Source organism: Ranitomeya variabilis, chromosome 1, assembly GCF_051348905.1.
Source record: "Ranitomeya variabilis isolate aRanVar5 chromosome 1, aRanVar5.hap1, whole genome shotgun sequence".
Classification (NCBI taxonomy): Eukaryota; Metazoa; Chordata; class Amphibia; order Anura; family Dendrobatidae; genus Ranitomeya; species Ranitomeya variabilis.
The window spans coordinates 441,127,114-441,151,895 of record NC_135232.1 but is presented as its reverse complement, the minus strand read 5'-3'; the positions used below and the strand labels follow the sequence as shown (position 1 = coordinate 441,151,895).

At 44.8% G+C, this 24,782-nt stretch overlaps 1 protein-coding gene across 1 annotated transcript; it reads left to right on the top strand.

Annotated features, from left to right (window-relative positions):
* The first annotated feature begins 814 nt into the window (after positions 1 to 814).
* LOC143769659 (beta-1,4-galactosyltransferase galt-1-like) lies at positions 815 to 2,103 on the top strand. The gene has a single exon (XM_077258816.1). It carries the CDS (start codon positions 836 to 838, stop codon positions 1,706 to 1,708), a length of 873 nt encoding a protein of 290 aa, XP_077114931.1. The 5' UTR covers positions 815 to 835; the 3' UTR covers positions 1,709 to 2,103.
* Positions 2,104 to 24,782: the final 22,679 nt, after the last annotated feature.

Sequence of the window (24,782 nt, the reverse complement as noted above, 5' to 3'; positions counted from 1 at the left end):
TTGGAAATGGGTAGTATGCATGCTGCGAAGCGAGGGCATGGAATTCTCTGTATCTATAGCTCTTTCAGCATGTCGTCTGAAATATAGTGAATCGCAAGTTACAGGGCATAAGAATTGGGACAGTTCCTTTTTTTAACCTTTTGTGGAGGATAGGGTAAGAGAACCATGTCTTTACTCTGGTTTTGGTTGAAAGAAGAGCAATATAATATAATTATTAGTAACTCAAGGGGATCATGTACGTCAGTGTTCTTAAAACAGGCCTTGCCTTTGGTCATTGTTAGTCTTGACTTAGCATCTCAGAAAACTGACAAAGCTTGATCCAGCCAGAGAAGGGTAGAGATAGATGGAAACCTCACAGGTAGGAATGTGTATTTAAATGATTGGCCTTGTAATCACCTTATCTGTTCCAATGTCAAGTCTCCACCACTGATCTTGACGTCTGGCATTGGATATTGTGATGACGTCACGTCAACAACACAGCACCAAACCGTGATCTATGACTGGGACGTTCTGTTTACATTGGAAGAGTTTCTGAACTCAGCGATTGTCTGCTGTGCTGTTGATATGGAGCAGTGGCAGAGACTCGACGGTGACCCCGGGAAGGTGAGAATACCGTGGTTTACTTTTTAACAAAACTCCAGCTGGGACTGAAGAATATCTAAAAGGGAACAACCTTAAGGGACAGAAAGAGGCTAATAGAAATATCCTTTTGCTTGATCTTCGTTTTTCTTTTTTTTTTGTTGCTCTTGTCCATTTCAATATACCTTTTTTCTTTTCTTTTTGCATTTTTCATGTATTTGCATTTGTTTTTTTACAGTCTGCTCATGATGAAAAGATGTCCTGCTCATTAAAACAGAAGTTCATTGCATGCAATTTATTGGTGCTCATTTTCATCTTGCTCTTCTACCTTCTACAACCCAAGGATTCTAAAATGCGTTATGTTCCCAACATTGCCATCGGACCCTTAATACCATTACAGGATAACAAAACCTTCATCATCGCTCCATACTATGATCCCAGGGACTCCAATTTAATAAGAATACTTGCTATAGTCCATCACACAGTGAAGCACATCTTCTGTGTGTTTTATTGTAAGCAATTTAGTTATGTACATGTTATGGCAGAAATTGATATTGTTCGGGACGGCTTTGGATTCCCTTTTGAGACAGTAAATCTACTTTGCAAAATTCCACCTGATTGTGATTATAACTACATCTCTGTATATTCAAACCGCTCAAAAGACATAAGCCAAATTCCAATGTTTGAAATCTCAAAAGATCCAATAGGGTCATTTTCTGCCAATTTTATGGTTTGCATCTCTGCCTTTTATGGAAAGTTTGATAACGTTTTGCAAGTGATCCAAACTATTGAAATGTATAAATTACTTGGAGCTTCTAGAGTCACCATCTATAACACGAGCTGTGGTGACAATGTGGACAAGGTTTTGAAATATTACACTCAAGAAGGTGTCTTAGAGGTAGTACCCTGGCCAATAGACAAATATCTGAAGACCTCCACAACATGGAAATATGTTCAAGGACTCAACAGTGAAATTGGCTACTATGGACAAATTGCATCTTTAAATGACTGCATGTACAGAAATATGTTTAAAAGTGAATATGTTCTTCTAAATGACATTGATGAGATTATCATTCCAGTAAAATATTGGGACTGGCCAACATTAATGAGGAATCTCAAAAAGCAGTAACCATATACAAGTGTCTTTCGTTTTGAAAATCATGCTTTTCCATCAACTGTTCAAGCATCTGAATTCAGCCTTTGGAATAATATCCCTGGATATAATATTCTTCAACATTCTTATAGAGAACCTAGTGACAACCTGTCCATCAAGCCACGGAAAATGATTATTAATCCACGAAATGTAATTCAGACATTAATCCACTCCGTTGCAAAGACTAGAGGTAATTCTACAAACGTTTCAAGACGTCTCGCTTCTATTTCACTGTAAGAAAAAACGAAACAAGGCGATTCTAGAGAAAGACTGGATCAAAGATGACATAATTTTGAGGTACAATAGGTCCTTAGTGCCTAAAGTTGATCAGGTTGTTCAAAAACTTTTCCCACCTCACTAGCTCAGATATAAGAGAATGTTTGAAAGAAAAAAAAGACTTTCTTTTTTTTCTTTTTTTTAAATTGCAACTGGTTTATGTCAAATGGTTTGTATTAAAAGCTCAGTATCCCTTCAAAACTAAAGAATAAACATGATGACTACGAATCAGAGTAGATTTTACAAGCTCATTAATCTTCTGCTGAGCATCTTTGAATAAAGCATTTGCATTTACAGGTTATTGTAGCATTACTCTTTATTTTACTCCTCTTGTGTAGCTAATCCAAAATATTACTTTTTGTAACATTTTGCATTGTATAACATTTTGGGTTTTTATGGTGTAAGACTTAAGACTGTAAGTGAAAAGAACCTATTACTATTCTTGTCATTATCCACCTACATTCACGATCTAACAATCCTGAAGCATATGCGATTACAATTCTTCATTGTGTTTTTCTTCTGTTACTCCTTTTATAACTTTTTTCAATAAATTAATGACTGGGTGTTGACAGGGGAATGCACCTACAAATAATGACACAGTCCAATCCGTTTTAGCAGTGTACGGACACGCCTTTTGACAAAAAATGAATAGACATTGTCCTTAAAGATTGCCTGTAATTTTATATGACTTGGCTTTCAATAGGCCACTCTAATTTGATGCCTAATTGAGTTGGCATTCCATCTTGTTTTGATCAAAATTTAATTTTTAGCATTTTTTTTTCTAGGAAGCTCAGGGCAGGGAGACGTGTATCTCATAAGTGGAGAAAGAAGGATATTTTTCTCCTATAGGAATTGTCATTAAATATTATTTAGGTTGTTAGACTGGCTCTGTAGTATGTAAAGGTTTCTAAATGACGGTGACTATTTAAGAATTTTCTGGAATAATGGATTCATGTTTTCATTTAATTATGATGTTCAAGAATGAAAGAGTCAAACTAAAGAAGCAGTGCTACTTTATTTTTATATATTAAATGTGTGTGTATATGTGCATATAATACATTTTCCTACTGCTGTGCTCTCTGATGTATAGCGCCATTCTCCTCTGCTTTTTGATGTAAGCCAGAAGTCTTTCACAATGTAAGCCCATGGACCCTCATTAGACTTACTTTGTTAAAGTCACTTCAGAACAGTTTGCAGTGACATCACTGAGAAGCCATGAAGAATGGCGCTGGACACCAGAGAAAGCAGTGCTAGGTGAATATATTAAAGAATCACTCCTCCCATTAAAGTTTTTAGCCTCTTAATATATTGCAACCATCATAATATTTAACACTGTGTACTTACAGTTGCTCATGTTGCCCTTCTACCCAGCTAATTCTTCTCTTTTCTCTGCTCTGTGTAGAAACAGGAAGTCTCTTGTCCCTGCAGAAATCATTCCCCTCGTTAACTCCACAACAAGATCATAATTATTAGGCATTCACGTAGGACTAGTTTAACAGTTCTATTACCTGTATGCCCATATTAATAGGTCATCTACATCCGGGGGGGTGACATATTTCTTTTAGTCATGTGATGTCTTAGACCTAATGGAAAAGAGAAGAATTAACTGGGTAGGTAGGCAAAATGAGCAATTGTAAGTACATATATACAGTACAGACCAAAAGTTTGGACACACCTTCTCATTTAAAGATTTTTCTGTATTTTCATGACTATGAAAATTGTACATTCACACTGAAGGCATCAAAACTATGAATTAACACGTGGAATTATATACTTAACAAAAAAGTGTGAAACAACTGAAATTATGTCTTATATTCTAGGTTCTTCAAAAAAGCCATCTTTTGCTTTGATGACTGCTTTGCACACTCTTGGCATTCTCTTGATGAGCTTCAAGAGGTAGTCACCGGGAATGGTCTTCCAACAATCTTGAAGAAGTTCCCAGAGATGCTTAGCACTTGTTGGTCCTTTTACCTTCACTCTGCGGTCCAGCTCACCCCAAACCATCTCGATTGGGTTCATGTCTGGTGACTGTGGAGGCCAGGTCATCTGGCGTAGCACCCTATCACTCTTCTTCTTGGTCAAATAGCCCTTACACAGCCTGGAGGTGTGTTTGGGGTCATTGTCCTGTTGAAAAATAATTGATGGTCCAACTAAACGCAAACCGGATGGAATAGCATGCTGCTGCAAGATGCTGTGGTAGCCATGCTGGTTCAGTATGCCTTCAATTTTGAAAAACTCCCTAACAGTGTCACAAGCAAAGCACCCCCACACCATCACACCTCCTCCATGCTTCACGGTGGGAACCAGGCATGTAGAGTTCATCCGTTCACCTTTTCTGCGTCGCACAAAGACACGGTGGTTGGAACCAAAGAGCTCAAATTTGGACTCATCAGACCAAAGCACAGATTTCCACTGGTCCAATGTCCATTCCTTGTGTTATTTAGCCCAAACAAGTCTCTTCTGCTTGTTACCTGTCCTTAGCAGTGGTTTCCTGGCAGCTATTTTACCATGAAGGCCTGCTGCACAAAGTCTCCTCTTAACAGTTGTTGTAGAGATGTGTCTGCTGCTAGAACTCTGTGTGGCATTGACCTGGTCTCTAATCTGAGCTGCAGTTAACCTGCGATTTCTGAGGCTGGTGACTAGGATAAACTTATCCTCAGAAGCAGAGGTGACTCTTGGTCTTCCTTTCCTGGGCGGTCCTCATGTGAGCCAGTTTCTTTGTAGCGCTTGATTGTTTTTGCAACTACACTTGAGGTCACTTTCAAAGTTTTCCCAATTTTTCGGACTGACTGACCTTCATTTCTTAAAGTAATGATGGCCACTCGTTTTTCTTTACTTAGCTGCTTTTTTCTTGCCATAATACAAATTCTAACAGTCTATTCAGTAGGACTATCAGCTGTGCATCCACCAGACTTCTGCACAACACAACTGATGGTCCCAACTCCATTTATTATAAGGCAAGAAATCTCACTTATTAAACCTGACAGGGCACACCTGTAAAGTGAAAACCATTCCCGGTGACTACCTCTTGAAACTCATCAAGAGAATGCCAAGAGTGTGCAAAGCAGTCATCAAAGCAAAAGGTAGCTACTTTGAAGAACCTAGAATATAAGACATAATTTCAGTTGGTTCACACTTTTTTGTTAAGTATATAAATTCCACATGTGTTAGTTCATAGTTTTGATGCCTTCAGTGTGAATGTACAATTTTCATAGTCATGAAAATACAGAAAAATCTTTAAATGAGAAGGTGTCCAAACTTTTGGTCTGTACTGTATACTGCTCAAAAAAATAAAGGGAACACTATAATCTCACATCCTAGATATCACTGAATGAAATATTCAAGTTGTCAATATTTATTCATTACATAGTGGAATGTGTTGAGAACAATAAAACCTAAAAATTATCAACGTAAGTCACAACTAATATCCCACGGAGGTCTGGAGTTGGAATGATGCTCAAAATCAAAGTGGAAAATGAAGTTACAGGCTGATCCAACTTCAGTGGAAAAGCCTCAAGAAAAGGAAATGATGCTCAGTAGTGTGTGTGACCTCCACGTGCCTGTATGACCTTCCTACAATGCCTGGGCATGCTCCTGATAAGGCGGCAGATGGTCTCCTGAGGGATCTCCTCCCAGACCTAGACTAAAGCATCCGCCAACTCCTGGACAGTCTGTGGTGCAATGTGACGTTGGTGGATAGTGCGAGACATGATGTCCCAGATGTGTTCAATCGGATTCAGGTCTGGGGAACGGGCGGGCCAGTCCATAGCTTCAATGCCTTCATCTTGAAGGAACTGCTGATACACTCTAGCCACATGAGGTCTGGCATTGTCCTGCATTGGGAGGAACCCAGGGCCAACTGCACCAGCATATGGTCTCACAAGGGGTCTGAGGATTTCATCTCGGTACCTAATGGCAGTCAGGCTACCTCTGGCGAGCACATGGAGGGCTGTGTGGCCCTCCGAAGAAATGCCACCCCACACCATTACTGACCCACTGCAAAACCGAACATGCTGAAGGATGTTGTAGGCAGCAGATCACTCTCCACGGCGTCTCCAGACTCTGTCTGTCACATGTGCTCAGTGTGAACCTGCTTTCATCTGTGAAGAGCACAGGGCGCCAGCGGCGAATTTGCTAATCCTGGTGCTCTGTCTCAAATGCCAAGCATCCTACATGGTGTTGGGCTGTGAGCACAACCCCAATCAGCGGACGTCGGTCCCTCAGTCCATCCTCATGGAGTCGGTTTCTAACCGTTTCTTCAGACACGTGCACATTTGTGGCCTGCTGTAGGTCATTTTTCAGGGCTCTGGCAGTGCTCCTCCTATTCCTCCTTGCACAAAGGCTGAGGTAGCGGTCTTGCTGCTGGGTTGCTGCCCTCATACGGCCCCCTCTACATCTCCTGGTGTACTGGCCTGTCAGTACACCAAGCCAACAAATTAGTTTCAGGACTCGCAAGTATAAGGACCCTTGATGTTGGGTTGCGAGCTTATCGATTTTGGCCAAAATATTAACCAATACCTCATTTAATTAATTAACTGGGACGATATCCTGAGACACAAAAATACACAAAGAAAATGGGAGACATTTATTAGCATCCTGGATAGGACCTGTGCACAGTATATACCGTATGGGAATAAACATACTAGAAATAGGAGGAAACCAATATGGCTAAATAGAGCTGTAAGGGGTAGGGTTGAGCGAAACGGGTCGATCATTTTCAAAAGTCGCCGACTTTTGGCTAAGTCGGCGTCTCATGAAACCCGATCCGACCCCTGTGCTTGTCGGCCATGCGGTACGCGACTTTCGCGCCAAAGTCGCGTTTCAATGACGCGAAAAGCGCCATTTCTCAGCCAATGAAGGTGAACGCAGAGTGTGGGCAGCGTGATGACATAGATCCTGGTCCCCACCATCTTAGAGAAGGGCATTGCAGTGATTGGCTTGCTGTCTGCGGCGTCACAGGGGCTATAAAGGGGCGTTCCCGCCGACCGCCATCTTACTGCTGCTGATCTGAGCTTAGGGACAGGTTGCTGCCGCTTCATCAGAAGCAGGGAGAGCGTTAGGCAGGGTCCACTAACCACCAAACCGCTTGTGCTGCAGCGATTTCCACTGTCCAACACCACCTTCGGTGTGCAGGAACAGTGGAAGCTATTTTTTTTTTTTTTTCCCCTCAGCGCTGTAGCTCATTGGGCTGCCCTAGAAGGCTCCGTGATAGCTGTATTGCTGTGTGTACGCCACTGTGGAAACCAACTGCTTTTTTCAAAGCACATATCCTCTTGTTCCTTCCTTTCTGCACAGCTATCTTTTTTGTTTGTCCACACTTTTTATTTAATTTGTGCATCAGTCCACTCCTATTGCTGCCTGCCATACCTGGCTTACATTACTGCAGGGAGATAGTAATTGTAGGACAGTTTGTTTTTTTTTTTTGTTTTTTTTTTGTGGGAGATTAAGATTGGCATTTCTGCTACAGTGCCATCCCTGTGTGTGCCATCTCTCACTGAGTGGGCCATAGAAAGCCTATTTATTTTTTCCGTGATTTGTGTTCTAAAATCTACCTCAACACAGAAACACTACATCAATCAGTGGGAGAAAAATATTGGCCTCAGTCAGGGCTTGTGTGCCACTGCTGTGTGTGCGCTATCTCTCATTCAGTGGGCTATAGCAAGCCTATATTTTTTTTTTTTTTTTTTTTTTAATATTATTTGGTTTCAAAAGTCTCCCTGAAAAAAAAAAAAAACCTAAAAAAACAGTGGGAGAGTAATATTGCCCTTTCAGCTTGTGTGCCAGTCTTGACTCCTGGGTGTGCCACCTCTCTCCCTCTCATTCAGTGGGCCATAGAAAGCCTATTTATTTTTTTTTTTAAATATTATTGGGTTTCTAAAGTCTCCCTGAAAAAAACAAAAAATACATAAAAAAACAGTGGGAGAGTAATATTGCCCTTTCAGCTTGTGTGCCAGTCTTGACTCCTGGGTGTGCCACCTCTCTCCCTTTCATTCAGTGGGCCATAGAAAGCCTATTTTTTTTTTTTTAATATTATTTGGTTTCTAATTCTCCCTGAAAAAAAAAAAAAAACCTAAAAAAACAGTGGGAGAGTAATATTGCCCTTTCAGCTTGTGTGCCAGTCTTGACTCCTGGGTGTGCCACCTCTCTCCCTCTCATTCAGTGGGCCATAGAAAGCCTATTTATTTTTTTTTTTAAATATTATTGGGTTTCTAAAGTCTCCCTGAAAAAACAAAAAATACATAAAAAAACAGTGGGAGAGTAATATTGCCCTTTCAGCTTGTGTGCCAGTCTTGACTCCTGGGTGTGCCACCTCTCTCCCTTTCATTCAGTGGGCCATAGAAAGCCTATTTATTTTTTCCGTGATTTGTGTTCTAAATTCTACCTCAACACAAAAACACTACATCAATCAGTGGGAGAAAAATATTGGCCTCAGTAAGGGCTTGTGTGCCACTGCTGTGTGTGCTATCTCTCATTCAGTGGGCTATAGCAAGCCTATTTTTTTTTTTTTTTTTTTTTTTTTAATATTATTTGGTTTCTAAAGTCTCCCTGAAAAAAAAAAAAAACCTAAAAAAACAGTGGGAGAGTAATATTGCCCTTTCAGCTTGTGTGCCAGTCTTGACTCCTGGGTGTGCCACCTCTCTCCCTCTCATTCAGTGGGCCATAGAAAGCCTATTTATTTTTTTTTTTAAATATTATTGGGTTTCTAAAGTCTCCCTGAAAAAACAAAAAATACATAAAAAAACAGTGGGAGAGTAATATTGCCCTTTCAGCTTGTGTGCCAGTCTTGACTCCTGGGTGTGCCACCTCTCTCCCTTTCATTCAGTGGGCCATAGAAAGCCTATTTTTTTTTTTTTTAATATTATTTGGTTTCTAATTCTCCCTGAAAAAAAAAAAAAAACCTAAAAAAACAGTGGGAGAGTAATATTGCCCTTTCAGCTTGTGTGCCAGTCTTGACTCCTGGGTGTGCCACCTCTCTCCCTCTCATTCAGTGGGCCATAGAAAGCCTATTTATTTTTTTTTTTAAATATTATTGGGTTTCTAAAGTCTCCCTGAAAAAACAAAAAATACATAAAAAAACAGTGGGAGAGTAATATTGCCCTTTCAGCTTGTGTGCCAGTCTTGACTCCTGGGTGTGCCACCTCTCTCCCTTTCATTCAGTGGGCCATAGAAAGCCTATTTTTTTTTTTTTTAATATTATTTGGTTTCTAATTCTCCCTGAAAAAAAAAAAAAAACCTAAAAAAACAGTGGGAGAGTAATATTGCCCTTTCAGCTTGTGTGCCAGTCTTGACTCCTGGGTGTGCCACCTCTCTCCCTCTCATTCAGTGGGCCATAGAAAGCCTATTTATTTTTTTTTTTAAATATTATTGGGTTTCTAAAGTCTCCCTGAAAAAACAAAAAATACATAAAAAAACAGTGGGAGAGTAATATTGCCCTTTCAGCTTGTGTGCCAGTCTTGACTCCTGGGTGTGCCACCTCTCTCCCTCTCATTCAGTGGGCCATAGAAAGCCTTTTTTTTTTTTGGTTTTTTTAATATTATTTGGTTTCTAAAGTCTCCCTGAAAAAAACAAAAAAAACATAAAAAACAGTGGGAGAGTAATATTGCCCTTTCAGCTTGTGCGCCAGTCTTGACTCCTGGTTGTGCCACCTCTCTCTCTCTAATTGTGGGCCATAGAAAGCCTTTTTTTTTTTTTTTTTTAATATTATTTGGTTTCTAAAGTCTCCCTGAGAAAAAAAAATAAATAAATTAGGTGGGAGATTAATATTGACATTAGTGCTTGAGTGACAGTCCTGCGTGTGTGTCATCTCTGTGATTTTGTGCCACAGAAAACAGAGTGTGTAACATTGTGCCTGATTTTCCTTGTGGTCTCACCAACCTGTTAAGGGATATTGAAATCATACTGAAGTTATAGCTCACCGTGTAAGTTGTTTGATAGCAACAAATAAAGTTACTTTGGTTAAGATTTTAAAACAATGAGGAAGTCTGGTGCAAGAGGTCGTCGTGGGCGTTCATTGTCAGCTGGTAATGATGGTAGTGGTAGTGGAGCATCAGGTGGTCGTGGGGATAAAAATATTCCACCTAAGTCTGGAGCTGTGGAGCCAGTTTCGTCGTCAGGCTACACAAGGCCTCGAACGCTCTCTTTTCTGGGAGTAGGAAAACCGCTTTTAAAGGCGGAGCAGCAACAGCAAGTTTTGGCTTACATTGCAGACTCAGCCTCTAGCTCTTTTGCCTCCTCTTCCGAAACTGGTAAATGTAAAAGCAGCGCGTCGCTTGTGGATGTTCACGGTCAGGGACAAGTCGCTTCCTTGTCCTCCTCAGCAAAAACTACAACAAGAGAGAAGGATGCAGCAGGCGACACAACGGGTCACTCCATGGAGCTCTTTACACATACCGTCCCTGGCTTAGAAAGTGAAACATTTAACAGGCCATGCCCATTACAAGTATATTCTGACATGGAGTGCACTGATGCACAGCCACAGCCAGAGTACTATGCTGCTCCTTTGACTCAGACCACCACATTGCCCTCTCAGGGTACAGATCCACAATCAGACCCTGATGAGACTATGTTGCCCCGCCACGAACGCTATACCACCGACCGACACAGTGACACAGACGAAGTTGCACACGAGCTCGAAGAGGAGGTAATAGATGACCCAGTTATTGACCCCGATTGGCAGCCATTGGGGGAACAGGGTGCAGGCGGCAGTAGTTCAGAAGCGGAGGTGGAGGAGGGGCCGCAGCAGGCATCAACATCGCAACAGGTTCCATCTGCCGGGCCCGTATCTGGACCAAAACGCGTGTCAAAGCCAAAACCTGTTGGAGCACAGCGTTGCCATCCGGTTAAAGCTCAGTCTGCAATCCCTGAAAAGGGATCAGAGTCTAGGAAGAGTGCAGTCTGGCATTTTTTTAAACAACATCCAACTGATCAGCGCAAAGTCATCTGTCAAAAATGTTCAACTAGCTTAAGCAGAGGTCAGAATCTGAAAAGTCTAAATACTAGTTGCATGCATAGACACTTAACCACCATGCATTCTCAAGCCTGGACTAACTACCAAACGTCCCTCAAGGTTGTAGCACCCTCGGCCAATGAAGCTAGTCAGCAACGCAACATCCCTTCCGTCACTGTAAGGCCACCATTTTCCGCACCACCGGCAGTATCTGTGCAGGTTTCTTTGCCAGCCAAAAGCAGTCAGGGTCAGGGAATCACCAGTTTTGTAGGAGGAAATATTGCATGTAGGGCACCGGCGGAAACAATACCGTCTCCAACCGTCTCTCAGTCTGCCATGTCCACCGGCACACCCGAAAGTTCCACGATCTACAGCTCTCCAGTCCAGCTCACCCTACATGAGACTCTGGTTAGAAAAAGGAAGTACTTATCCTCGCATCCGCGTACACAGGGTTTTAACGCCCACATAGCTAGACTAATCTCGTTAGAGATGATGCCCTACCGGTTAGTTGAAAGCGAAGCTTTCAAAGCCCTGATGGAGTACGCTGAACCACGATACGAGCTACCCAGTCGACACTTTTTTTCCAGAAAAGCCATCCCAGCCCTGCACCAGCATGTTAAACAGCGCATCGTCCATGCACTCAGGCAATCTGTGAGTACAAAGGTGCACCTGACTACAGATGCATGGACCAGTAGGCATGGCCAGGGACGTTATGTGTCCATCACGGCACACTGGGTGAATGTGGTGGATGCAGGGTCCACAGGCGACATCAATTTAGGGACAGTTGTGCCTAGCCCACGGTCTAGGAAACAGTTGGCTGTAGGCGTTCGCACCCCCTCCTCCTCCTCCTCGTCCTCCTGCAGAAGCTACAGCTCTTCCACAGAACGCAGTCGGCCAACCACTCCATCGGCAGATGACACTGTTGCACACCAGTTGTCCCATTATGGGCCAGCTACTGCCAAGCGTCAGCAGGCTGTATTGGCTATGAAGTGTTTGGGCGACAACAGACACACCGCGGAAGTTCTGTCCGAGTTCTTGCAACAAGAAACGCAGTCGTGGCTGGGCACAGTAGATCTTGAGGCAGGCAAGGTAGTGAGTGATAACGGAAGGAATTTCATGGCTGCCATCTCCCTTTCCCAACTGAAACACATTCCTTGCCTGGCTCACACCTTAAACCTGGTGGTGCAGTGCTTATTGAAAACTTATCCTGGGTTCTCCGACCTGCTCCTCAAAGTGCGTGCACTTTGCTCACATATCCGACGTTCGCCTGTACACGCCAGCCGTATGCAGACCTATCAGCGGTCTTTGAACCTTCCCCAGCATCGCCTAATCATAGACGTTGCAACAAGGTGGAACTCAACACTGCACATGCTTCAGAGACTGTGCGAACAGAGGCGTGCTGTTATTTATTTGTGGGAGGATACACGGGCAGGCAGTAGGATGGCAGACATGGAGTTGTCAGGTGTGCAGTGGTCGAAGATACAAGACATGTGTCAAGTCCTTCAGTGTTTTGAGGAATGCACACGGCTGGTTAGTGCAGACAACGCCGTAATAAGCATGAGCATCCCCCTAATGCGTCTGCTGATGCAAAGTTTGACGCACATAAAGGAGCAGGCGTCTGCACCAGAGGAAGAGGGAAGCCTTGATGACAGTCAGCCATTGTCTGGTCAGGGCAGTGTACAGGACGAGGTAGCGGGCGAAGAGGAGGTGGAGGACGAGGAGGATGATGGGGATGAGTATATTTTTAATGCGGAAACTTTCACGGGGGCACAGGAAATTGGTTGCGTGTCACGGCCGGGTTCTGGTTTTTTGAGGGACACAAGTGACGTAGATTTGCCTGCAACTGCCCCTCAACCAATCACAACCGGAGATTTGACAAGTGGAACTTTGGCCCACATGGCGGATTATGCCTTACGTATCCTACAAAGGGACACACGCATTACGAAAATGATGAACGATGACGATTACTGGTTGGCCTGCCTCCTTGATCCACGCTATAAAGGCAAATTGCAAAATATTATGCCACATGAGAACTTGGAACTAATATTAGCAACCAAACAATCAACTCTTGTTGACCGTTTGCTTCAGGCATTCCCAGCACACAGCGCACGTGATCGTTCTCACACGAGCTCCAGGGGGCAGCAGACTAGGAGTGTTAGGGGTGCACACATCAGAAGTGGCGTTGGACAGAGGGGTTTTCTGACCAGGTTGTGGAGTGATTTTGCTATGACCGCAGACAGGACAGGTACTGCTGCATCAATTGAAAGTGACAGGAGACAACATTTGTCCAGTATGGTTACTAACTATTTTTCATCCCTTATCGATGTTCTCCCTCAACCGTCATTCCCATTTGATTACTGGGCCTCCAAATTAGACACCTGGCCAGAATTGGCAGAATATGCATTGCAGGAGCTTGCTTGCCCGGCAGCAAGTGTCCTATCAGAAAGAGTATTCAGTGCTGCAGGGTCAATATTAACCGAAAAAAGGACTCGTCTGGCTACCCAAAATGTTGACGATCTAACATTCATTAAAATGAACCACAACTGGATTTCAAAATCTTTTGCCCCACCTTGCCCGGCCGACACCTAGCTTTCCTATGAAAAGCTCTTGCCTGTGAATTACTTTTCTAATGTCTAATTTGCTGCTGCAGATTGTACAGCATACGACATGTTTACACCTCCCTAAATGGCCAAACTCCCCACACGGGGCCGTGGTATCGCGACTTGGCGCAAGCACCCGTGAGACTGCTGTTTGTCTGAAGAGGTGGGTGTGCTCGCTTTTGGTTGACGGCATTGCTACTGGGTCCCTCATAGTACAATGTAGTGTCTCTGGCGGTGGTGGTGCGCACCCAACGTCAGACACACCGTTGTAACATGAGTGGCCCTGGGGCGGTCCCGCCGGCCTCAAGAGAGTTCCCCCCTACCCCAGCTCAAACTGGGCTCTACTACGTGCAAAATTATGTCGCACAGCTCCACCAATCTTTAGTCTATTCGCTGACATCATTCAATGTCTGGCACTGACAATACAAATTTGTAGACATCTATGATGCAACTTAAAGTAGTCTGTGTCTGTGTCCTATATTGGCACCATTAAATAGTTACTGCCAAATTACTATGTCAGAAACACAGCAGATGAGCCCACCCCTGTACCTAAGTATGCCATCTTTTTTTTTGTTTTGGTTGTTTTGCGAGACATTAACATCTATTTATATTTTGGGAGTACTGGGACAGACACTCCTTGCACTACTCCTCCACTCAGCACCAAGCTGCCTGCCCGTGTATCCATGTAACCGCTGTAAAACTGCCATGAGCCTATTGTTTGTTATTTTAGGCCTTTGATAGCCTGTCTGCGGTCCCTACTCCTCCACTGACCACCAAGCTGCCTGCCCGTGTATCCATGTAACCGCTGTAAAACTGCCATGAGCCTATTGTTTGTTATTTTAGGCCTTTGAAGCCTTTCTGCGCTCCCTCCTTCCACTAGTCCTCCACTGACCAGACCACTGCTGCCCGTGTACCCCTGGAACCAATTTTAAAGTGCCTACAGCCAGCCCATTTTATTGTGTTAGGCCTTCGAAGCCTGTCTGCGGTCCATACTTCCACTAGTCCTCCACTGACCAGACCACTGCTGCCCGTGTACCCCTGGAACCAATTTTAAAGTGCCTACAGCCAGCCCATTTTATTGTGTTAGGCCTTCGAAGCCTGTCTGCGGTCCCTCCTTCCACTAGGCCTCCACTGACCAGACCACTGCTGCCCGTGTACCCCTGGAACCAATTTTAAAGTGCCTACAGCCAGCCCATTTTATTGTGTTAGGCCTTCGAAGCCTGTCTGCGGTCCATACTTCCACTAGGCCTCCACTGACCAGACCACTGCTGCCCGTGTACCCCTGGAACCAATTTTAAAGTGCCTACAGCCAGCCCATTTTATTGTGTTAGGCCTTCGAAGCCTGTCTGCGGTCCATACTTCCACTAGTCCTCCACTGACCAGACCACTGCTGCCCGTGTACCCCTGGAACCAATTTTAAAGTGCCTACAGTCAGCCCATTTTATTGTGTTAGGCCTTCGAAGCCTGTCTGCGGTCCATACTTCCACTAGGCCTCCACTGACCAGACCACTGCTGCCCGTGTACCCCTGGAACCAATTTTAAAGTGCCTACAGCCAGCCCATTTTATTGTGTTAGGCCTTCGAAGCCTGTCTGCGGTCCATACTTCCACTAGTCCTCCACTGACCAGACCACTGCTGCCCGTGTACCCCTGGAACCAATTTTAAAGTGCCTACAGCCAGCCCATTTTATTGTGTTAGGCCTTCGAAGCCTGTCTGCGGTCCATACTTCCACTAGGCCTCCACTGACCAGACCACTGCTGCCCGTGTACCCCTGGAACCAATTTTAAAGTGCCTACAGCCAGCCCATTTTATTGTGTTAGGCCTTCGAAGCCTGTCTGCGGTCCATACTTCCACTAGTCCTCCACTGACCAGACCACTGCTGCCCGTGTACCCCTGGAACCAATTTTAAAGTGCCTACAGCCAGCCCATTTTATTGTGTTAGGCCTTCGAAGCCTGTCTGCGGTCCATACTTCCACTAGGCCTCCACTGACCAGACCACTGCTGCCCGTGTACCCCTGGAACCAATTTTAAAGTGCCTACAGCCAGCCCATTTTATTGTGTTAGGCCTTCGAAGCCTGTCTGCGGTCCCTCCTTCCACTAGGCCTCCACTGACCAGACCACTGCTGCCCGTGTACCCCTGGAACCAATTTTAAAGTGCCTACAGCCAGCCCATTTTATTGTGTTAGGCCTTCGAAGCCTGTCTGCGGTCCATACTTCCACTAGGCCTCCACTGACCAGACCACTGCTGCCCGTGTACCCCTGGAACCAATTTTAAAGTGCCTACAGCCAGCCCATTTTATTGTGTTAGGCCTTCGAAGCCTGTCTGCGGTCCATACTTTAAATACTCCTCCACTCACCACCAAGCTGCCTGCCCGTGTATCCATGTAACCGCTGTAAAACTGCCATGAGCCTATTGTTTGTTATGTTAGGCCTTTGATAGCCTGTCTGCGGTCCTTACTTTAAATACTCCTCCACTCACCACCTAGCTGCCTGTGTATCCATGTAACCGATGTAAAACTGCCATGACTGCCTACTGTTTGTTATTTTAGGCCTTTGATAGCCTGTCTGCGGCCCCTACTTGCAATACTCCTCCACTGACCACAATGCTGCCTGGAGTGCCTGCCTGTGTATCCATGTAACCGATGTAAAACTGCCATGACTGCCTACTGTTTGTTATTTTAGGCCTTTGATAGCCTGTCTGCGGCCCCTACTTGCAATACTCCTCCACTGAGCACAATGCTGCCTGGAGTGCCTGCCTGTGTATCCATGTAACCGATGTAAAACTGCCATGACTGCCTACTGTTTGTTATTTTAGGCCTTTGATAGCCTGTCTGCAGCCCCTACTTGCAATACTCCTCCACTGACCACACCAATGCTGCCCGTGTACCCCTGGAACCTATTTAAAAGTTCATAGAGCCTAGTTATATATTTTATTTACTATTAATAAGGCCATGATGGACTACGCTGTACCACGCTACAAGCTAACCAGTCGACACTTCTTTTGCGAGAAAAGCCATCCCAACCCTCCACCAGCATGTAGAAGACCGCATTGTCCATGCACTCTGGCAATCTGTGAGTACAAAGGTGCACCTGACAACAGACGCATGGACCTGTAGGCATGGCCACGGAAGATTACGTGTCCATTACGGCGCAATGGGTTAATGTGGTGGATGCATGGTCCACAGGGGACAGCCTACTAAGTCTGTCTGCAGTCCCTAATTCAAATTGTCCTCCACTGTCTAAATCGGAACTTCCACCTTCTGGCTTTCGGCCTATAGTATCAGAAATTAAACTGCATTTGGCCTTCAACTTTGGTTAGGGCCTACTAACGGCTTCTGCCCCTCCCTGGTGTTGCCCTCAACTAAATAAAGCTGAGCTTCAACCTTCCGGCTCTCATTATGTGGTTTTAAAAAAAAAAATGGTGGTTAGGGCCTACTAACGGCTTCTGCCCCTCCCTGGTGTTGTCCTCAACTAAATAAAGCTGAGCTTCAACCTTCCGGCTCTCATTATGTGGTTTAAAAAAAAAAAATGGTGGTTAGGGCCTACTAACGGCTTCTGCCCCTCCCTGGTGTTGTCCTCAACTAAATAAAGCTGAGCTTCAACCTTCCGGCTCTCATTAAGTGGTTTTTAAAAAAAAAAAAATGGTGGTTAGGGCCTACTAACGGCTTCTGCCCCTCCCTGGTGTTGTCCTCAACTAAATAAAGCTGAGCTTCAACCTTCCGGCTCTCATTATGTGGTTTTAAAAAAAAAAATGGTGGTTAGGGCCTACTAACGGCTTCTGCCCCTCCCTGGTGTTGTCCTCAACTAAATAAAGCTGAGCTTCAACCTTCCGGCTCTCATTAAGTGGTTTTTAAAAAAAAATGGTGGTTAGGGCCTACTAACGGCTTCTGCCCCTCCCTGGTGTTGTCCTCAACTAAATAAAGCTGAGCTTCAACCTTCCGGCTCTCATTAAGTGGTTTTAAAAAAAAAAAAATTGGTGGTTAGGGCCTACTAACGGCTTCTGCCCCTCCCTGGTGTTGTCCTCAACTAAATAAAGCTGAGCTTCAACCTTCCGGCTCTCATTATGTGGTTTAAAAAAAAAAAATGGTGGTTAGGGCCTACTAACGGCTTCTGCCCCTCCCTGGTGTTGTCCTCAACTAAATAAAGCTGAGCTTCAACCTTCCGGCTCTCATTAAGTGGTTTTTAAAAAAAAATGGTGGTTAGGGCCTACTAACGGCTTCTGCCCCTCCCTGGTGTTGTCCTCAACTAAATAAAGCTGAGCTTCAACCTTCCGGCTCTCATTAAGTGGTTTTAAAAAAAAAAAAATTGGTGGTTAGGGCCTACTAACGGCTTCTGCCCCTCCCTGGTGTTGTCCTCAACTAAATAAAGCTGAGCTTCAACCTTCCGGCTCTCATTATGTGGTTTAAAAAAAAAAAATGGTGGTTAGGGCCTACTAACGGCTTCTGCCCCTCCCTGGTGTTGTCCTCAACTAAATAAAGCTGAGCTTCAACCTTCCGGCTCTCATTAAGTGGTTTTAAAAAAAAAATGGTGGTTAGGGCCTACTAACGGCTTCTGCCCCTCCCTGGTGTTGTCCTCAACTAAATAAAGCTGAGCTTCAACCTTCCGGCTCTCATTAAGTGGTTTTAAAAAAAAAATGGTGGTTAGGGCCTACTAACGGCTTCTGCCCCTCCCTGGTGTTGTCCTCAACTAAATAAAGCTGAGCTTCAACCTTCCGGCTCTCATTATGTGGTTTTAAAAAAAAAAAAAATGGTGGTTAGGGCCTACTAACGGCTTCTGCCCCTCCCTGGTGTTGTCCTCAACTAAATAAAGCTGAGCTTCAACCTTCCGGCTCTCATTAAGTGGTTTTAAAAAAAAAATGGTGGTTAGGGCCTACTAACGGCTTCTGCCCCTCCCTGGTGTTGTCCTCAACTAAATAAAGCTGAGCTTCAACCTTCCGGCTCTCATTATGTGGTTTTAAAAAAAAAATGGTGGTTAGGGCCTACTAACGGCTTCTGCCCCTCCCTGGTGTTGTCCTCAACTAAATAAAGCTGAGCTTCAACCTTCCGGCTCTCATTAAGTGGTTTTAAAAAAAAAAAAAATGGTGGTTAGGGCCTACTAACGGCTTCTGCCCCTCCCTGGTGTTGCCCTCAACTAAATAAAGCTGAGCTTCAACCTTCTGCTCCAAATTACCATTTTAAAAAATGCAATAGGCTTTTCCGGCCTACTAAAGGTGTCTGCCCCTCCCTGGTGTTGTCCTCAACTGAACAAAGCTGAGCTTCCACATTCTGGCTTTCGCCCTATACTATCAGATATTAAACTGCATTTGGCCTACTAGTGTGGTTAGGCCCTTGAAACAGTGTCTGCTGCTCTTGGGTTTGCTACTCCACTGAACAAAGCAATGCCGCCTGTTTAGTCCTGTTACCAATTTTGAACTGCATGTAGCCTACTTTATTCTTTGGCCCTATATCTGTTTCCTCCTCATCCTGCCCATTGCCCAGCCACTGCTAAATGAGTCTGCTGGTACATTGACCTAGACCACTACATTCCCCTTGTACTCTACACAGCCAGAATCTGTCCCTGCTGAAAGTAAGGTTCCCCTTCCCGCATGTTATACCACCTTACACAGGGACAAAGAGGAAGGTGCAGATGAAAGTGCAGGTTCCTTCATCAGGTGGGGGGGCATACTCGTTGGCGACGTCACTGGCACAGGGCCCCTCAGAGTACGCAAAAGTGTCGCTGCTGGTGGGAGGCGCCCCCGCCATGCAAACACACCGCCGTACTTTGAGGGGCCCTGTGCCAGTGGCAATGCGAACGAGTGGGCCCCCCCTGCTTGCTCAGGATCACAGCACTTGCAACTTTTAAATACTTACCTTTCCCTGCAACACCGCCGTGACGTAGTCCGCATTTCCTGGGCCCACGAAAAACTTGAGCCAGCCCTACTCCCCCCACAACTTTCCCCCAATTCCCTATGCCCAACTATTATTATACAGTTAATTAAGATTGGCAAGCTTCAGAAACAAGAATGGATGTTTTTGGCATTAAAATGGGCACTGTAGGTGTTTTCCTGGCCTCCACTCACTGCCGACTATGCTTCCCCATTGACTTGCATTGGGTTTCGTGTTTCGGTCGATCCCCGACTTTTAGCGATAATCGGCCGACTGCACTCGACTCGACTCTGGACAAAATCGGGTTTCCCAAAACCCTACTCGATCTTAAAAAAAGGAAAGTCGCTCAACCCTAGTAAGGGGCGCAATAAGGGACAAAAAGAAAGCATTTAGAGAATTAAAGGAAGTAGGTAGTGAGGAGGCATTAAATAAATACAGAAAATTAAATAAATTCTGTAAAAAGCAAATCAAGGCAGCAAAGATTGAGACAGAGAGACTCATTGCCAGAGAGAGTAAAAATAATCCCAAAATATTCTTTAACTATATAAATAGTAAGAAACTAAAAAATGACAGTGTTGGCCCCCTTAAAAATAGTCTGGGTGAAATGGTGGATGAGGATGAGGAAAAAGCCAATATGCTAAATGACTTTTTTTCATCAGTATTTACAAAAGAAAATCCCATGGCAGACAAAATGACTAGTGATAAAAATTCCCCATTAAATGTCACCTGCTTAACTCAGCAGGAAGTACAGCGGCGTCTAAAAATAACTAAAATTGACAAATCTCCGGGCCCGGATGGGATACACCCCCGAGTACTGCAGGAACTAAGTACAGTCATTGATAGACCATTATTTTTAATCTTTAAAGACTCCATAATAACAGGGTCTGTACCACAGGACTGGCGTATAGCAAATGTGGTGCCAATATTCAAAAAAGGGGCAAAAACTGAACTCGGTAATTATAGGCCAGTAAGCTTAACCTCTACTGTGGGTAAAATCCTGGAGGGCATTCTAAGGGAGGCTATGCTGGAGTATCTGAAGAGGAATAACCTCATGACCCAGTATCAGCACGGGTTTACTAGGGACCGTTCATGTCAGACTAATTTGATCAGCTTCTATGAAGAGGTAAGTTCTGGACTGGACCAAGGGAACCCAGTGGACGTAGTATATATGGACTTTTCCAAAGCTTTTGATACGGTGCCACACAAAAGGTTGTTACATAAAATGAGAGTAATGGGGATAGGGGAAAATATGTGTAAGTGGGTTGAGAGCTGGCTCAGGGATAGGAAACAAAGGGTGGTTATTAATGGAGCACACTCGGACTGGGTCACGGTTAGCAGTGGGGTACCACAGGGGTCAGTATTGGGCCCTCTTCTTTTTAACATATTTATTAATGACCTTGTAGGGGGCATTCAGAGTAGAATTTCAATATTTGCAGATGACACTAAACTCTGCAGGGTAATCAATACATGGGGAGGACAATTTTATATTACAGGATGATTTATGTAAACTAGAAGCTTTGGCTGATAAATGGCAAATGAGCTTTAATGGGGATAAATGTAAGGTCATGCACTTGGGTAGAAGTAATAAGATGTATAACTATGTGCTTAATTCTAAAACTCTGGGCAAAACCGTCAATGAAAAAGACCTGGGTGTATGGGTGGATGACAAACTCATATTCAGTGGCCAGTGTCAGGCAGCTGCTACAAAGGCAAATAAAATAATGGGATGTATTAAAAGAGGCATAGATGCTCATGAGGAGAACATAATTTTACCTCTATACAAGTCACTAGTTCGACCACACTTAGAATACTGTGCACAGTTCTGGTCTCCGGTGTATAAGAAAGACATAGCTGAACTGGAGCGGGTGCAGAGAAGAGCGACCAAGGTTATTAGAGGACTGGGGGGTCTGCAATACCAAGATAGGTTATTACACTTGGGGCTATTTAGTTTGGAAAAACGAAGACTAAGGGGTGATCTTATTTTAATGTATAAATATATGAGGGGACAGTACAAAGACCTTTCTGATGATCTTTTTAATCATAGACCTGAGACAGGGACAAGGGGGCATCCTCTACGTCTGGAGGAAAGAAGGTTTAAGCATAATAACAGACGCGGTTTCTTTACTGTAAGAGCAGTGAGACTATGGAACTCTCTGCCGTATGATGTTGTAATGAGTGATTCATTAATTAAATTTAAGAGGGGACTGGATACCTTTCTGGAAAAGTATAATGTTACAGGGTATATACACTAGATTCCTTGATAAGGCGTTGATCCAGGGAACTAGTCTGATTGCCGTATGTGGAGTCGGGAAGGAATTTTTTTCCCCATGGTGGAGTTACTCTTTGCCACATGGGGTTTTTTTGCCTTCCCCTGGATCAACATGTTAGGGCATGTTAGGTTAGGCTATGGGTTGAACTAGATGGACTTACAGTCTTCCTTCAACCTTAATAACTATGTAACTATGTAAATTTAATGTTTTTATCATATGTATTAATTTTTTCATCTTTTATTGCACTTTTTATCATTTTTTGCAGGATGCAGCTAGGCCCCTTTTTGTTGACTTGGTGTACTGGGGCTTTTGTCTCTGTGGGGTGCATATACTGTATAGTGCTGGGCAGCCCGCCTTTTAATATTATGGGCGTCATCAATAGGCTGTTAGCCAGACACTTTGCATCACACATACCTATGTGACTGGCATTCTACTCAAGCCCTATTTGAGTAGATATGGAAAAAGGGACTGTGCAGCAGATATTTACCAAACTTAAAATCACCTTTGACACCCGCACCGCTGCAGAAATCAAAATGAAGTTTTTCGGGTGCAAGCAAAGAACACAGGATAGCATACGGGACTATGCCCTTAATCTGCAAGAGGCACTGTGGCCTATAAACAGGTTGACCCTAACAGCATACAGGACAGGGATAAGATCTTAAAGGAACAGTTCATTGAGGGACCCCTGTCCAGCACCCACAGGACAAAGCTGCGAATCCTGGTCTTGCAAAACCCTGACCTGGACATTGCACAATTTAAAGACAGGGCAATCCAGGTGCTGCATGAACCTCAGCCCAGCCGCACAGTGCCCTCTAGGAGTCCAGCCCTCACGTACCACTAGGAGGTGGCATCATATCCTCAGGTCCCCGCTGAGGCCGACTCACAGATCCTGGATGATGACCCCTCCACAGGACTGCGCCTCCATGTCCAGGAACTGACTAAAAGCGTAGCTGCACAAGCCCGAACTGTGCAGTCCCTACAGGAATCCCCAAACAAGATCAAGCTGGCTTCCAGACCGGAGGACGTCCCTTGGCGACAACAGAAGAGGATCCCGCTGACCAGAGGAAGAGACGACGACCACTATCATCCGGATGGACAACCCATCTGCCGCCGCTGCAACCAGGCAGGACATATTACAAGGTACTGTCATTTAAAGGAGCGACCCCTGGGACAGAGGGCCAACACCCAGGAATAGGAGGACAAGGCCTACAAAACTGGTGAGCCAAGTACGTCGGAGGACGACCAGTCCTCCCTATTGTGATCGACGGCATCCCGATGAACGCTTTGTTGGACACTGGTTCTCAGATGACGACTATGCCTTACATTCTCTATAAATGTTGTTGGGCTGACACAGACATTACCCGTGGCCCTGATAGTGATTTGATAATAGTTGTCAGTAATCGTCAGCCTTCACCAAGGTGGGGTACAAGGAGGTCACCATTAAGGTGGGGCGGATAGAATTGAAGGCCCAAGGAATGGTGTTTGTTGATATTGACCGACGTGAATGTAACCCTATGGTGACCACTGGTACTAATGTCATTGAAAATTGTCTTGCCAAGATTATTGTCTTGTTACAACAGGTGGCCGAAACTGCTGGTTCCAGTGAGAAGAGAGTCCTGCAAAAAGAAATCAGAGCCCTGGTGCAGAGACAACAGGTAGAACTGTCTGGTGGAGAAATTGGACGTGTCACAGTGAGTGATCTGATCCCCATTTCAATGCCCCCAGGAGTAAAATGTTAATATGCTGTCGGGCAGCAATAGGTCTCAGAGGTAAAGACTACCAGGCCCTGGTAGAACCTGTGTATTCAGATAGTAGGCCCACAATCCTGACAGCCAGAGGGGTGGTTGAAGTCCGCAAGGGGAGGGTACCAGTACGTGTTCTTAACTGTGGAGAGAAGGAGGTTCACTTAACCAGATATGCCACACTTGCCAACCAGGCGGAGGACAATGGCTCTGCAGGACAAATGGAGGTTTGGTGTCAGAAATTACACATGGGCACTGACTCAACCCCATCACACCAGAAACATGGTGCTCACCAGGTGGTCCATGAGTATGAGCGGGTATTCAGCAAACACCCACTAGATTTTGGGCAGGTAAAAGGGGTTCAACATCATATCCCCACGGGAAGTCATCCACCCATTAAGGAGAGGTACCGGCCAGTACCACCAGCTCACTACCAGTGTGCCAAAAGTATGTTACGAGAGATGAAGGAGGCTGGGGTAATCAGAGATAGTTGTTGCCCCTGGGCTGCTCCACTAGTGCTCGACAGGAAAAAGAATGGCACAATGAGGATGTGTGTTGATTATAGGCAGATAAACCACATTACACATAAGGATGCATACCCGTTGCCCAGAATCGAAGAGTCATTAGCTGCTTTAAAATCTGCTAACTACTTTTTCACCTTGGATCTCACCAGTGGGTACTGGCAGGTTCCCGTGGCAGAGGCGGATAAAGAAAAGACGGCCTTCACAACACCGATGGGTCTCTCTAAATTCAACTACATGCCATTCAGACTGTGCTACACACCAGGTACATTTCAGGGGATGATGAAGTGCTGTCTCGAGCACAAGAATTTCGAAACCGTCTTGTTGTACCTGGACGATATCATCGTCTTCTCTAAGACATATGAAGACCACCTGAAGCACCTGGCCGAGGTGTTCGAAGCTCTGTCCAACTTTGACCTGAAGGTAAAACCATCCAAATGCCATCTGTTAAAGCCCAAAGTGCGGTACTTGGGCCATGTGGTAAGCGCCGAAGGAGTGGCACCAGACACTGACAAGGTCACTGTGATCAGGGACTGGCCGAAGCCCAAGAACATCCATGAAGTCCGGCAATTCTTCAGGTGGGTAGGCTACTACACAAGATTTGTCAAAAACTTCACTAAGATAGCCACACCACTGCAAGACCTGTTAGTGGGTCAATCCAAGAAAACCAAGGGTAAGAATACCCTGTTTGACTGGAACGACAGGCTGGAGGGATTCTTCACTTGGTTGAAGTTGGCTCTCACAGGAGATGAGGTACTGGCCTACCCTGAATAAGACCAACCGTTTGTGCTGTACACGTACGCCAGCAACGTGGGACTGGGAGCAGTGTTG

Bases quoted from the DNA above. Each gene is read 5' to 3' on its own strand.
- LOC143769659 (XM_077258816.1), top strand. From the start codon at position 836: ATGTCCTGCTCATTAAAACAGAAGTTCATTGCATGCAATTTATTGGTG.